The sequence below is a fragment of the Chaetura pelagica genome, unplaced genomic scaffold, assembly GCF_000747805.2.
Source record: "Chaetura pelagica isolate M959 unplaced genomic scaffold, ChaPel_1.0 scaffold235, whole genome shotgun sequence".
Classification (NCBI taxonomy): Eukaryota; Metazoa; Chordata; class Aves; order Apodiformes; family Apodidae; genus Chaetura; species Chaetura pelagica.
The window spans coordinates 1,306,341-1,322,806 of NW_009953215.1; the positions used below are offsets into that span (position 1 = coordinate 1,306,341).

General features: G+C 33.5%; 1 protein-coding gene across 1 annotated transcript in view; it reads right to left on the bottom strand.

Annotated features, from left to right (window-relative positions):
• Positions 1–16,466, bottom strand: part of RYR2 (ryanodine receptor 2 (cardiac)) — a 262,530-nt gene that overhangs the window by 54,565 nt on the left and 191,499 nt on the right. Inside the window, exons 71-79 of the mRNA XM_009997595.1 lie at positions 15,907–15,999; positions 15,290–15,460; positions 14,305–14,364; positions 10,036–10,170; positions 5,893–6,005; positions 4,392–4,488; positions 1,380–1,483; positions 746–797; positions 546–599 (exon numbers count right to left, since the gene is read on the bottom strand). Of these exons, the coding sequence (XP_009995897.1) occupies positions 546–599; positions 746–797; positions 1,380–1,483; positions 4,392–4,488; positions 5,893–6,005; positions 10,036–10,170; positions 14,305–14,364; positions 15,290–15,460; positions 15,907–15,999 (879 nt within the window). The remainder of the gene's footprint in view (positions 1–545; positions 600–745; positions 798–1,379; positions 1,484–4,391; positions 4,489–5,892; positions 6,006–10,035; positions 10,171–14,304; positions 14,365–15,289; positions 15,461–15,906; positions 16,000–16,466) is intronic.

A 16,466-nucleotide genomic window follows, 5' to 3' on the forward strand; every position in this document is an offset into this window, starting at 1 on the left:
TAAAAACTAAACAATACATAGAGAATTCCTATTCTCAACATAAGAAAAAGCTTGGGTGCATTGATATCTAAAAGCTCACTTTTTACTAAGAAGTACTAATAAATATATGAACATAAAATACTGTAAAAATTACTACTACTAAATGTAAATGATTACTGCAAAAAGCAGTATTGTTTCTGTATTTTAACCATTCAATATAAAGGTAGAATGTGCTACTTTACAAGATGAAGCCTATTAATTTCAGACTTCCAGAGTAAGTTACTACCCATAATATTTCTCTTCAACAACTAAAAAGTGAAAGTTGCTAAGATAAACATATAAGATACATTAAATTACTCTCTCTATAATCTTATGTTATACCACATATGTTTTTATTTTACTGCTATGGATCTGGTGACTCATATCTGCCAATCCAGCTTCTGACATGCAGTTCACTGGCATAACAAGCTGCAGTAAGCCATGAACCAAGAAACATAAATATCAGTTGGAAGCTATGAAATAATGTCTAACATGACAAGAAAAACAAAACAGAAGAATAATCTTACTTCAAAACTCTTCACTTCTTCTTCACCATCATCATCTTCTTCATCATGGCAGCTCTGATACCATGTAGAAAGAAAACAGTTACTGGTAAGTTGAGGGGAAGAGGGGCTAAGCTATCTTTTCACTTTACACATAATTTCCCTTGATCTTCTTCATTAATTTTATTAAAACAAAAAGATTCAAAAGATAGCAAAAAAGTTACCTTTGCCATGATGTCAGCATAAGCCATATACAGGAAATCTTCATCCAATTTGCTGGTTAATAGAGAGAAGTGAAAATGAGGAAAATTCAAGCTATTGTAGCAGAATTGGAGCACCAAAAAAACTTTAAGCAACTTAAAAATATTGTTAAAGTATTTCTATACTAATAATTAATTACAAAAGTCTTTTTGGAAACTGAGGACTTGATTAACTAATATAACTGAAAAGCAAAGCCAGGCGCAAGGACAGTACTGACCTTCCAATGAAGAGACATTGTTAATTTTTCAATTATACCTAGAATATACTTATATTTCACATTCAGAATGTTACTGTCAATAGGGAACACAGAAGACAGAGGTGTAGTAAGTCCTGGACACAGCATCCATAACTGTGAAAAAGTGTATAGGGGCATCTATTCTTCTCTAGAAAACTCCTTATACCTCATCATCAGTCATTTTAAAATCTCTTTACATACCACAAGATAGAAAGGTTTGAATGTAACTCAAAGTCATCAAATGTACATACACGTTTGGTCTACCCTATGCAATCTCACTTGAACAAAGACATGCATAACTTCAAATACTGCAGCAATCTGAAAAGCTGCATACACTCTGCAGTATCTCACACCATCCCTACCATTTTTCAGTCAAGGCTGTTCGACTGAATAGCAAAATAAGTTGATGTAAAGGATCAACTCTTTTAAGGCTTTCATCTTCTTCTGGTGGTTCTTCTCCAGGTTTCTTTAGGAAAAAGAAAAAGATTTTTAAAGTATATTCTATTACCTATAGTTAAAATATTTTACTCTGTGCAATTTATTAAACATTAAATACCCATATTTTTAATTTTTATTTGGAAAACCAGAAGGAAACAAGATAATGATAATATTTTCTGTACCAATAACATGATCTGAACAATGCAAATCAGAACTAGTTATATCTCACCACTATGGAGATCTTCTCCTGTTCTTTATTTCAATTTCATTTAGGATGCTGACTTTTCTCTTTAATTAAATGGCAGCATTCAGTAGCTGGTAATATTATCAACCAGGACACCTCTCTAATCATATCAAAACTGATGAAGCTAAAAAGCATCAGTTCTATTAATGTTTAACACAAGTTATTAGTTTTCATAGATTTAATTCAAATTAAATGGAGGATCAAATTCACCAATGACTGAGTTAAGTAGAAGTCATTATTAAGCATAGCAAGAACACCAGAACCAAATTATTTTCTGACATTTGTGGGAAATAAGCATTATTAATTTTCAATGTTTTGAAACCTTTGCCCTATAGTTATTTAAGTGTACAATAAAAAGCCTGAACTGAACATGAGAGGATAAAAAAAATAAGTTTAGTAAGTTTTAGTTGCCATTTCTAAATGATGATTTTAAAGATTAAATTTTTATATAATTTAATTATTAAACATCCATTACACATATTGTTCTTATATATTATTATTTCCAGAAATGCCTACCAACAAAACTAATTAATAATTTTATCATATAAGCTTAGTTATTCATATAATCTATTTAGGTAAAGCAGAAGCATTTTAACTATTGATAAAGACAGTGTTGAATATCCTATGATTTTAATATAAAACATTAATACTCTAGTTTCATTAGAGACTTGATCTGTTGAATCACAGTTAAGAAACAGCAGAATTAAGCTCCTGACATAGAGGACCTGTGCATACTTTTTATTTTTAATATACAGTGCAAAAGAAGTAGAGCCACAGAAGATTCAGGGATCATAACTACCAATTTAGTCCAGTCCTCTGCTTTAGGGGATGCAAAGACTCACGTCAAACATCTCAGAAAAAAGCCCTCACCACAGGTCTACACATTGCATGGATCTACCAAAATCAGGAAGGAAGCAGTTTTTACTGCATTTCTCCCTTTCAATTATTTTTATTTAGCAGAAAAAAAGAGTTCAAGATTCTCAATACGGAGAAAGAATGTACTACAGGATACAATTACTGACTACGGAGTATTAAAGGACAGAAAGTCTTGGCTATAATTTCTGGGCTCTGGATTTTTTCAGTTTTCTGGAACACTTCGGAAACTTCAGACAATTCTTCAAGCATACATTAGAGATCCCAAAGCTCCTCCCTTCTCCCCTTTGAGATGAGTTCTGCCACCACAAACTGGGCTGTAATTTCATCTTGACAGTGTAATAAATCTTTAATCCCTTACTACACCAGGGCAGCTTCTCTAAGAGGGACAAAGGACCTTCATGAGCATCAAAAGCACATCTTTCATGAAGGCCACATAACAGTTTAGGTCAGCTCCACAGAGCAGAAGAGCAGAACCTCAAGAGAGCACTTGGAGACACACCTGTGTGTTTGGGGAATTACAAAGGAATTACTGTAGTACTTTACTAAAGGATGATATAGCAGCTATTGCAGTGTGTTTCTGTCTTCTCTAATTTTTCACATAAGCTACCTGCCAGCTAGGAATCTTTCATAAATTCTGCAAAGATATGGTTTCATACAGGAGGTAAGAAGACAACTGTTCATGTAGAGTGTAACCAAGTGACTGTGGTGGGTTATTTCTTCACACATACACACCTGAACATACACACATACATGCAAAGAGCTATGCTGTTCCACAGCACAGATCTACACACAGTTCTTTCATCAAATCCTAAAAAAAAAATAAATGTTTTAGCAAGGAATCTGCATTATTTAAGACATTTGCAGTGTGTTGGGATATATGAAGGTTGTATATAAAATAAATATTTGCAGAACTCTCTTGCTTTTTCACTATGCTTGATCATACACTAAGGATCTCACAAAAAATGAATTCCGCATCTGTGTAGGCAAAAATGAACTTCCATAGTTTGATTCTTATTTTCAGAAGTCTTTACAACTTGGGTAGCTTCTTTTAAGTATAAAGCTTCAAACAGTAAAAGCAAATTATTGTGTTGTTTCCTTTACTAATAGCAACTTTCCAATTAGCTTCCTGTCTCTATTGAATAGAGCAGACTCTCCTCATAAAAACAAGACTGATCTCAGACTGTTCAGGCGGATCTCTCAGGAACTGAATAATTTTCTAGCACCAGTTCTTGCCTCAACCCTAAAAAAGAACTACCTTTCTGAGAGACAACTGCAATAGATGAGGACACAACACTATTGAAAATCACCCCAGGGAATTTAACAAGCTAAAGACATGGCTCTAATTTCACTGTTGGAAAAAATTCTCACCTCTCTGACAAGAGAATTCTTCTGCAAAGCAGCAGCAGACTCTGTCTGCTTCTGAGGAACGACTACTAGAAATCTTCTAGGTTCATATTCTAAGATTTTGACTTAAATTATTTTAATGTGGGTTACAAAATCTTCAAATCCAGAAAGGTTAACTGCAAAGAAAGAAGGGAATTGGTCCCTCTTCTCCACATGGCAGAAAAAAAGAGATGGTAATTTAGGCAAAAGTTCAGAAAGTGTTATAAAAGGTTACTGAAGCCCTGAAGAAGTCTGAAGGGATTCTGGAATCTCAATCATGTGTAATTTTTAACACCTGTCAGAGTGATTTGTTTGTGAGCAGAGATAGTTTAGATGATATCTTATGTATCTCACAGACTTATAAGTATTATTATTATGCAAGATTAATGTTAATCCATAATACATTCCCATGACTCTTTGCACCCAGACATACTGCTAAGTCTTCTATCAGTTTGTCTTCAAAATAGTGTTCTTCTGTTTCAATCCAAGATTTATCATAGCCTTGAAGAAAGAGATTGACGGCTCGGTGCCTAAAAAGGGACATTTAAAACAAGAGCTGTAAATTTTTGAAGAAAAGCTTTGGGCAATATGAATTACATTTAGCTTGAAGCACTGTCCAGTCCTTACAACTGCTATTTAAAAGAAAAGAAAAAAAAATTATATGGCAAAACCTCATGAAAATACCAATTAAAAAAAGTAAGTTTATATTAAAATGCTCTGTTCTAAAATTTGTCCTATTAACTTGTAAAATTGATATTAAAATGTAATAATCATGACTGTAGGAACAGATACTAAATACAACTTTAAATAAATTTAAACACAAGTAAGAAATAAATTAGCTTGGTGGTTTTGTTTTTAACAAAAAATACCTTCATATTATTTTAATGTAAATATTAAGATAAGAGCAATAGAAAACTTTGGATTGTGCTCAAATTATTGCATTTTTAAAATCCCATGATTAGGCTAGCATATCTATAATAATTTATTTTTTTTTCCAAACTACATGAAATTAAATGGATGATGAGGCTAGGGGAAAGAAGATATGCCAATGATGATGTTTACTGTTTTGTGGGTTTTTTCTTGAGAAGTCAATGCAAAATGGACTGTGCAACAACCAATTCTCTATGAAGAATTGTATCAGTCATCTTCATTTTTTTTAAACAAGTCACATACTGAAAAGGAAGAACTATAATTAAAATATTCAGGAATGCTAGTGCAGGTGACCTACTTGTGAAAGTAAGAACACCTACAGAAGAAAATATCTTTGTTCTATATTCAACTGTCACAGCAGCCTCATTTCAAGCTAGTATGATTCTCAAGCCCTTATGCTTTTAGAGACTTTAAGATTTATCCTACTACATATGGTAATAGTAGTAATATGTACACTTTGGGAAAAAATCGAGAACATTATTATGTTGAAAGATCAGATACAAGTTCTGGACATTATTTTTAGCAATTGGGTGAAAAAACAGACATCATTACTTTTAGTGAACTTTCTTTCCTTCCAGAATCTCAGGATTCTGAAACTTTCTTGACTATAGGTCCAATTCTCCATTGAAGAAGAAAGAAGAGGAAAAAGAGCCATAGGAAATGCCTAGAGTATGCGCATCTCCCAAGATGGTACTATAGTGACACCAATATGTCTGTTTCTGCATTTATCTCCTACAAAAGATTTCAGAAAAGAACACATACCAGGAGGAATGGGTAGAATAACAGAAAACAGGAGAAAACTAGAATTTTAAAATTACACCTTTTGTTATTTTTTTCAGAAGATACACTATAAGAAAGTAATTAGATCTATTGAAAGAAAGCAATATACAAACATGTTACCACACAATTAACCAATTGTTGTTTTTCTTCCTTTTGATCTCAACAAATGGCACTGTCTGAACATAAATGCATTTGGAAAAATTAGAAAAAAATATAGCTCTTACCTTGGCAGGTTATACAATGGTGCCATTCTAAAGCAGGCAACTACTGCTCTTTTTCTCTGTTTAGAGAGCAGCTTATGCCACACTGCTTTTTTTGACCGCTGAGGATGCTCAACCTGTTACATAAAGTATACATGGAAAAATAAACAAAGAGGCAATGTCCCTACTGTCTGGGCATAGTAATAATAACACAAATGTGACATAACAGATTAATCAAGTAGAAAGATAATGGAAGAAAATGAGTTGGGAAAAAGTATTCTAGAGTGAGTTCAAGTCATCAGTGAAATTGCAGAAGCAGAATTTAGAAAAAAACTTAAAAGCAAATTCTCCCTTGTCTTGTATGATATAGATATTCTTCTTTTTTACTACATCCTACTTCTTATATCTTTAGATATAATATTATCACAAGTGGTGCCATAACTCAGGAAACCTTAACTTTTACTACAAAGGATCTTCACTCTATCTTTTATATGAAACTCTTTAAATAGGTACAGGAAAATTGTACACCTTCACATAGCTTCAGATAATACTTGAAAGAAATTGTCTTAAATACAATTAATATTTTATTTGTAATATTTATCTGATTCACTAAAATGGAAAGGAATTAATTTTAAATATGAGAGACAGCCAAGAACATATAGTTAGGACTAAATCCTCTCAATGCATCTCCATAACTATAATTAGCATATGATACTCCAAACCACTTGAGCTACATTTCATAATATTACAGCTCTGTATTCAGATATATTTTCTTTCTGCATCCCAGTTCTACAGTAGCATGAGATGAAATTGGGTGTGTTCGTATCCGTTTTTTGCTCTTTCAGTTTCTGTCCTTGTTTCCATCAGAATAAAATTACTGTTGTGGTCCAGAAAAGAAACTGCATGCAATAGCATTATAACCTGATGGAGTAACAGAACTATGACTGCAGGCTATGCCAGTTTAGTCCTTTCCCAGTCTACTTACAGTTTTTGTGATTTACTTCACAACTGCTCTATAAAGATTGTATCATTTGATTTAATGCACACAACTTTTTAAAGGTAGGAGGAGATGCCTGCTGTATAGGGTTGGTTTTATTAATGTTTGTGGGGGTTTTCTTTGTTTCTGTGCTAGTGGAATAATAGCTCCTCTGTCTCTCAGCATCATCAAAGGAGTCAGTGTAAGTCAGCATCTCTGCTCTGAGACTTGATGATCCTCCCTTGTATTAAGATAAAGCATTTTATTTAAAATATGTAATTATGATGATGTTTGTATAGACTCAATATTCAATCCAAACATAATTATCCAGGAAGACTTTTCTAGTTTAGTGAAATAAGAAAACATATTCATTGTTAAATGATAAATGCTTAATTAAACAGACTAAAATACTGCCAAGCATTCAGTGAAGTGGATAATTACTCTTCTAAGATTAAATGGTGACATTCTAAAACAAGTTCTTTTCAAAAGGTAAAATACAAATGAAAATGATGTGTTAAGAGAAAGGATAGGAAAGCTTTCACTGCAAACATATTTTTAGTCATAAAACAAAGCACTAATGATTTAGAAGCCAGATAAACCCATATGTGAAAGTTAGGTAATTAGTAATATCTTCACAAACAACTATAAAACTGTCTATACTTTCCCAAAAGAAATAGCCTCGGCCTACACAAGCAGATCTCTGAAAATAATAAAAACAAAGTAGTTAGCTGTGCACAGAAAGAAGATACAAAAAAAAAGGAACCCATCATTGCCACTGCAATAAACAAAGCATTCAGAGTACCCATATACAGAGAACAGAGTATTAGTATATGGGGAGCAAAGGATTACTTAAGATGACCATAGAAAGAGACAGAGTGCTCACATATTCATTTTTTTTTAAAGACACTAAATTACTCATTTCAGTAACAAAAGCACTTGAGCACTTGTCTAGGGAAGTTACAGCTGTGGGCCAGATCTTGAGCAAGTAGGTGCAAAGTACCCAGAATAAAAGCAGCCAGCATGTACTTGACTAAAAGTCAATGTTTAAGTCTGATCAGAAAGATTGATCTGAAATGTCAAACTGGAATTACAACAGGAATTCATCCTGTACTACTGCTGGATTTTATACATTGTGAGACAGATCGTATGACAGAACATGGAAAACACAAGGATCATACTTTGATTTTATCTCCCTTGAGCAACTTCTCCCAACTACACAAGCTTAACCAACTTATATACATGGTACAGCAAAAATGTCCAAAATCAAGAGATTGTATATGCTCTTTGAATTCAAATACAAGAGTCTAATGCTGAATTAAAGAACTCTGTACATGTTATAGGTCCTTTCAGTTTGGTTAACTTTGATAAAACCAGAGTCAAAGAGACCTTTTGTCCTCTGCATTTCTAGCTTAACTCTTCTTTTCCCTCTTCCTCACAGCCACCCTACATCCTTTCAAATTAACACTTGTTTCCCTCTTTCTCTCTCTAGTAGGCTATGATTGCCACGGATTTACTTCTACATTCTATCACTTTTGTTTATGTCACACATATTCAATGACATAAGATTTAGTAACTCCTCTTCATCCTCTTTTACCAAACTGTGTAAAGCTGCTGAACTAGAAGCAGGTCTATTTCAAGGCTGACAAACTAAATCAAAAAGAGTTGTGTGATCCAACAGCTGAGACACAGGTATTCACATCAACACACTGTGCATTCCAACATCTCTGAAAAACCCTTCATGACATGGGGTCTGAAAACCTGGGCCAACCTTCTGAGTGAAACCAACAAATTTAAGGGGAGGGCAAGAGAGCCTCGAATTCTCAAATGTTCTTTTAAAAGGAAACAAACAACCACAACAACAAAATAGCTTATGGTCTATGGTATAATAACTAACAATTCTGTGAGTTAAATGCAAAAAACTAAATTTCTCAAGCAGTCTTTGACTTGTAAAATGTACTAACAAAAGGATTTTCTTAATTTTAAAATTTAAAGAATTAAAAATTTAGAGATCAGTATTATGTTTTGACTGGGGGGGGGGGTGGGCGGGGAGGGGATAAAAACAATGAACAACCAAACCCAAAACTCCTAATTTCCAACACTTATTCCTGGTTGACCTATTTCTGGGGTCAAGTTTAATCAGAGAGACAAAAAAAATTTTGTCAGTGTGAATTGAAGGAAGGAGAGAAAATAAATTACAGAATTATTTTAATTAAAGTTACCACAGTCCATGTTAGATGGGAAGATCATATATTTATAAAAAAAAACAACAAACACAACAAAACAAACAAACAAAAAAATAAATAAAAAATTAAAGTGCTTCATGCCAGATTCTGAAATAAGTAAAACATTCTACTAAAAATGTTTCAGAAAAATCATTCCTCCACCATGCTTCTACTATTTCTTGAATGTAGCAAGTAACTTTTGAGCTGGCCATGTTAACTTTGGTTTGTATTCGCCTTTGCACCAGCACAAACAAGTCTCAGCCCATGTGTGGAAGGAGTTTACTGGACTGTCAAAGAGTAATCTTGCTAAAACTTTCAGATTATCAAGAATTTTCTGAATTTCAACGCCAGTTAAATTTTCTAAATCCATACATTTTTGCCCACATTCACACAAATTTCCATACAGATTTTGTCAAGTGAACATTCTTCTTACAGGCTTTTGTTTATTTTTTATTACATAATAAATAGCTTTCTAAAGCCATCACTACAGAAGTTGTCTGTCAAATCATCTGACTGTCTTACTCAGCTGTAATACGCAACTTCTAATCAGAGATTTTTGTAGGCAGCTTTACGCTTCTTGCTACTTCAATAATTCAAAAATCTCAGCTAAGGAAAAACATCTCAAAAAAAGGGCATTTTTTAATAATTAAGTTGCTAATTCTCCCATTTCATGGCCCACAATTTAGTGATTACTTACTGCCATCTGAAATGCAGCAGAAGGAAGCTACAACATAGGTATCACTTTCTTACTCCTTTTACAAATAAATGATTGCTGGGGCTGCTGCAAACACACTGTGTGATCAATCTGACCACAATATTGGAATACAAAACATAAAATAACATAAACAGCAGACATCAAATGATAGAAAAAATAATAAAATATGAAATACAATAGGTAGGAGTATAAATGAAAGGCTGAATTTTTTTTTTCTGATTAAGAAAAAATGGAATTGGGAAAATCTGTCTCACCTGTTCCAGATGAAACAGTACATTAGCTATATCAAGGACCCTTTCCACAGTCTTCTCTGGATCTGAGGAATCTTCAGTTCTGTTTGGTAAATCTTTGTAAAGTGCCATCTGCCACCTAATGGCAGGATCCTCAAGCTGCAGGAGAAACATTTCGCATGTCACCAAGGTAAAGTATTTCAAACGTAAGGTCAAACACATTAATTAGTACAGAAACTGGTTCAAAGGACAGCAGAAGCACTTTATGTGGCTAACCCACACCTTCACATGGTTAGCTGGACAGTGTCTGCTACACTGACTGGGAAAACAAAAGATGGATTCGTGCAATGTCTCTTGAGAGCTTCCAGAGGACTAAAAGTCTAATAATTATATAAAGAGCAAATTATCATGGGCCAACAAGTAGTGCTGGCACCAGAATGAATATATTACTTAGGAAAAAGTAATTAATATGAGGCAGACAGACATAACTTTGTACACTGACTTTCCAGTTCTTAAATATAATAACAAGGAAATTGCTGCTCTACAGTTGGAATTACTTAGTATTCAGGAATGGAAATTAGTAATATTAGTCTTATTTCTGTCTAATTTTTTTTATTTTAGTTTTGTTCAATTGTTAGAAAATCCTAATTTTACTGATTACTAGCTAAAAATTAAGTTATTTGTGAAAAATTAATTAAAGATGCAATTGCTTTTTAGCCTACAAATTATAGAAATGTATGAAGCAAAATGCTTTTTCTTATTTTTCTCTTTATATTTCTCTTTTGCTGCTTCAGTGATCTGAGATTCTCTGTTTACCCATTATAATCTCTTTTGCTCCATTTTGTATCCCTAGTCCTTTTGCTATTCAATGTCAATGCAACAAACTTTGCACTCATTTTTTTTGCAAATGATACTGAAGACAAATGCAATGCTGATTATACTAAGAGCTGTGGCCAGTAAAAATTCCTGATTCTGTATTTTAAGTTTAAGCCACACTGGCCTGGATTCCTAGAGTATTTAGGAGCCTAAACCCTACAAATTCAAACAGGGCTTAAACTAAACACTTTTAAACACTTTTTCTCAAACAGGTTTTGTGGATCCAGATTTCAATTTGTGCCTAAGATGAGACAATAATGCTAATTCACCTCTACAAAACACTTTATGATACACAGTTTACTGAAGCTCCAGTAAGTATTTCAGTAAGTATTATAAACTTACACAGTCGTTCAATAATAGTTTATTACAACCTAGAAAGCCACAATTGGCAGGCATTTCTTCAACCTTTCGGCTTTTCCATGGCTTAACAACTGTCACATCCATAGTCTTTGCGTGAGCATTTGACTGGACCATCATGAATGGGTAGTCCACAAAAGACTTTTTAATCACAGGTGGAGATGTCTTTTGATCTGAGGACTCCTCACATTCTATCAAGGTACACAGTTTTTGTATAGGTAGTTTTCTAAGGGTATAAGTAGTTGACATTTCAAGGTGTGAATTAGCATGGCTGGAAGAAGATTTTGGTGACTTGAGCTTCATCCATGTCAAAAAGAATGCAAGTTTCATCATCAATTTCTTGAAATAAAAGGCTTGGTACTGGGTAACAGCATGCAGGCATGCAAGGAAAGGAAAGACAGAAACAGGGTGAAGACAAATGTAGACAAACGTAGACAAATGTATGAAACAGATGCCACAACAATAGTAGCTAAAGATACAGAGGATGATTCTAACACAGTGCAGTTTTCCAAAAAGAAATCAAGATAAACTACATTTTAGTTCTAACATAAATCACAAAACTTAGTGTCTGTGAGAAACAAAAGTGCTTAACAGAAAACACTTGAAGAAAGAATATTGCTACACTTGAAAGAAAACCAACCTTTACAAAAAGTGTTATTTTTCCTCTGATTTGAAAGCCACTTCACACAAACACCATATAAATAACTTACATATTAACTAATAACATTGGATAATAACTTAAATTTATAAGAGTATTTGGCCTATATTTCTTTTACATCTGAGTCAATCGGACAACAAAATGGTAGTGTATGCATAAAGCACAATGGCACAATTCTTCTTAACAAGTAAAAACATACTTGATTATATCTGATTCATAATTGATTCAGACAAAATAGTGACTAATAATAATGGCATCAGAGAATCATTGACTTTGTGAATAACTACTGAATTTAACTTTATACATTATACTTCAAAATACTTAAGTTATACACTCAGGTTTAATGTGAACTCTAGAATGTGTCAGTGCTAAATGACTCATAGAGATATATTTCAAGCCATTGAGACCAAAACACTTAGCAACATATAAAAAAACCCATAATAAATGAATTTTATAATAAATTGAAGGTTTTATGTCCTAGAAATGCAATATTTAATCTGTAGTTGAGTTGACTGCTTTTTGCATACAGAACAAAACCAGTTTTTCAAATCTATAGAGCTATAAAGTAAAGCACGCTACAGTGGCTATTTAGCTTTGTTTGCTACATATTATGTGGTTCCCCTTCAGAATGTCATCTTTCTCTGGGAATTGATTTTACAATTAGGAAAATCCACAGTCACTGCTGAAAAATCTACAGCTGGGAAAGCCATCCATGTATACTTTTGATTAGTTAAGATTAGTTCCTTCTTAATTATCAAGGCACTGTGAAATTTCATCAATGTAAGAAATTTAAAAGTAGTTTTATTCTCATGTGTTATAAACAGAGGAGATGATAGGTTGCAAACCTTTGGTAGAAGCAAAGGAAATTTCTGAAGAAAAAATACAGATCAAGGTTTTAAAAAGTATTGTTACTCCAAGGCAATAGGCAGCAACAGACAGAAGTTTCTAATTTCAGTATAAAAAATGCCACCCTAAAGAACAATAATAGAAACAGAAGCATTTAAAATAGAAGGACAAGTGCTAAGAAGCAGCATGAAATGCCAGACAAGACTTACAGCTGCATGGCTCACAAATGTCAATACACACAAAATGAAAATGTGGGAATGGAAATACCCATCTTCATAATTAAGAAAACATTACTGAAGTTCAAACACAAAATAACAGCACATTTAAGGTTTGTATGCTCATCATATGCACACTGCTTAAGTACTGCTCCTTATGAATATCTTCATAGGTGCTCTTTTCTTCCCAGCACTTTGTCTATGTGGTTTATTCTGCTTCTCAGTATATAATACTATCTATAAATATATTAGCATCAGTATTTCAACAAAATATAGAAAACATAAGATGAGAGAAAATTAAACTTCAGATACTATTCAGGAAGATCCTCCTGTTATTAAAAAAATAATAATTAAAAAAAAGATTGCTGTGTACTGAGTATCAATGGAATCTAGACTTCTGGGTGATTCTTAAATATCCTTTCAGAAAAGAAAGCCAGACTTCCAACTCACATGTTTCTTCTCTTGTAACCATTTAATGAGCACAGGAAATACTACCTAGTTTTTTCCTGCAGGTGATTAAAACCTGGGGCAGGAGAAGAGTTAAGGAACAACCCCAAATAAATCCTAAATAAAGCACCATCCATAGCTCCGATTACATCTTTCTTCAGTAGAGAAGATATGTAGATAATTTAATTACACTTCCACATTATGGCTTCTTTGACATTATTGGAAGCATTAATAAAACAGTACAGCCACACTAAGGTAGTTCAGGACTTTTTCCCTTCAGCTGGTTTTTTTTGGGGGGGAGGGGTTGGGGTTTTTTCAGGGGTTTTTCCTACTCTTGCAGGGGGGTTGGTCTCAATAATCTTTGGAGGTCCCTTCCAACCTCTAATATTCTGTGATTCTGTGATCTAGCACTGATCGGAATTCGGTAACAAAAATCTACACATTTTTCCAAAATACTTCCTTTTCTCTGGACTGAAAAACAGGAACTAAACTGAGGAGAATGGAGATTTTTTCCTTCACAGAGCATGTGAAAGTGGCAGCTTCTTTTTCCTTTACATTTCAAACAGATAAAAAGTAAATTTGAGAATGTTACAGATTCTATCACTAATGATAGAAGGTAGAGTTTAAACAGTGATAGACTTTGCTTCCATTTCCAATTTCATATGAATGGTGTGGAAAGGCAAGGATTTGAAAGGCCATATGTTATTGTATATTATGCATTTATAAGTCCATTAAAAACCTAACATTTAACAATTGTCACAAACAAGTTACTTGACAGAAGAGGAAAAGGGACTACAAGTTATCCTAAGAAACCAAGGCAGGTTGTCATTATGTGGCACCAACAAATGAATTCAAAAGAAGACAAATTGTGTTTAAAACCTGCATAAAGATTACCTTGCCCTGGAGATGAAGATTACTGCGGATGATATCTCGTACTTCATCTTCAGTATCTTTCTGTCAATAAATTACAAATCACATATATTAGGAATCGAAGGCAGTCAAGAAAATCTGTTGTTCATATGTCAACCTTGAGTTTAGTTTGTACAATGAATAAAAATGACAATGTGAAAGACTGAGGTAAATCTCAGTGGCAATAAATCTTTTTGTGTCAGGCCAGAGCTAGCCATACTCTAGGTCACATGAATAAGTTTTGGACAGCATCACTCGTATTTGTCCACAGTAACACATAAAATGCATGTTGAATTAAAATTACTAGTATATACAAATATACATACTTGAAGTTTGACCAAATGAAACCACTGTGACAGCCTCCTCTGATTTGATTTCTGTGTCTTTTGGAGATGTTTTATTCTTTGTAACTATTCAGTTCAGCTGTCTGAAGGTCATATAACCCACCAGAGTGTATAAAATATCATAGTTCAAGAAAGGAGTATATTCCAAATTGCAATCACACTATTGCTTTATGAGTTCACTCCTTGAAGAATCACTTTTCAAAGTCTATCTCTACAGAAATTCTTGTATTCACATGAGAGTGATCAAAAAGGAATTTGTTACAATGTTGGGCATAGAAATTAGGAAGCATCCAGTTTTTATTTGCATTTCTAAATTCAAGCTTCATAAAATGTAACACAATTTAATATTAAAAATTGAGAGGGAGAAATAACTGTTTCAGTTTCGGAATGTAACCTCTATCTACACACCAATCATTTAGAGAATAAGTATGCCCAAACTGAAATCTTTTATGCCTTTGTAAGAGTAATATGTAGATTAGTATCCACCATAGTCACCCGTTGTGCCTTTATACAACAGAATAATAGTTTTAATTATTTATGTCATGCCCTATGAATAAGCATGGGGGAAAATTTTCAAATAATTTCATTAGTAAAATACCTTTTAGAAGTGCAAAAGAAGCACATACCATACTGAATCGATTTTTGGCCAGTGCAATTAGCTCTTGGTCTCCAGGAGCACATATGTTTAGGCCAATGGGAAGTAATCTCTTCAGTGCTGCCACAATGAGAGAGGTCTGCATAGAGTACCGGTCACCTTTTCGCTTCATCTTCTTCCTCTCCTGGTCAGAAACTGCTGCCTGCAACATAAAGCAAAACAAATAAATAAATACATAAAAATCCAGTATTAACTAAAAGAATTGTATTAGAGACTTCTGTACGTGTCTCTGTTTTGACAAGTTCTTTACTACCTGTACAGCTGCAACCCTACCCAATGGAACTGCCATTATATAACTGCCAGTATTTTGCACCAATATCTTGAAAGTTCACTGTGTTTCTTAAACAATGATGTTTTGATTCTCGATCCAGTGTTTTCAACAGATTTCATTACAAAAATCCCCCATAACCTCCCTCCTGCTGGAAAAAAACCCAACAACCTAACAAAAAACAAACCAAACCAACCAAACAAAACCCCAACCAAACAACAAAAAAACAGCAGAAAAACAAACAAAGAAACACCTTTTCTGGAGCTTCTATGTCTCCTTTCCCTCTATAAAGAGAAAAAAAAAAAAAATCTTTACACTACCTTGGACATCTTAGATTTAGTGTCACTGATAAGGAAAGACATGTTGTTTATTTCATTCTGCACCACAAAGTTCTGCTCTTCCCTTTTGAAATTCTGGAAATACATAGAAGATCTCAGTTAGAAGCACTTATGGTAGGTGAGGAATCTATCTAAACAAACCTGAAATAAAAATATTAATTAACTGGAAATTTTAAAAATCCAGACGACAAGACAAGGACAGGAAAAAAAAAAAGATTGTTGAAGATCTTGAATTTGCGATTTATTTACATGACAGCTCAAGGAGTTGTGCGTTTGGGTTTTTGTTTCTATGTAAAAGAGAGAAAGAAATGTTTCTCTGTCTATGAAAGAGCTTTGACAAAAATCTCATTCTTCTAATTCAGTATAAAAATATTGCACGGGTTTTCCCTTACTAGTTAATCACCCATTCAATTTTTTCCCCATTACAAATCTCACTACATTCAGATAAATAAGAAACTTCAAATAAAAGATTGAATTTACAACAATACAAATTACATTAGTAATTTGATGATGCAGTGCCTATCTACCATGCAACAGTCAGA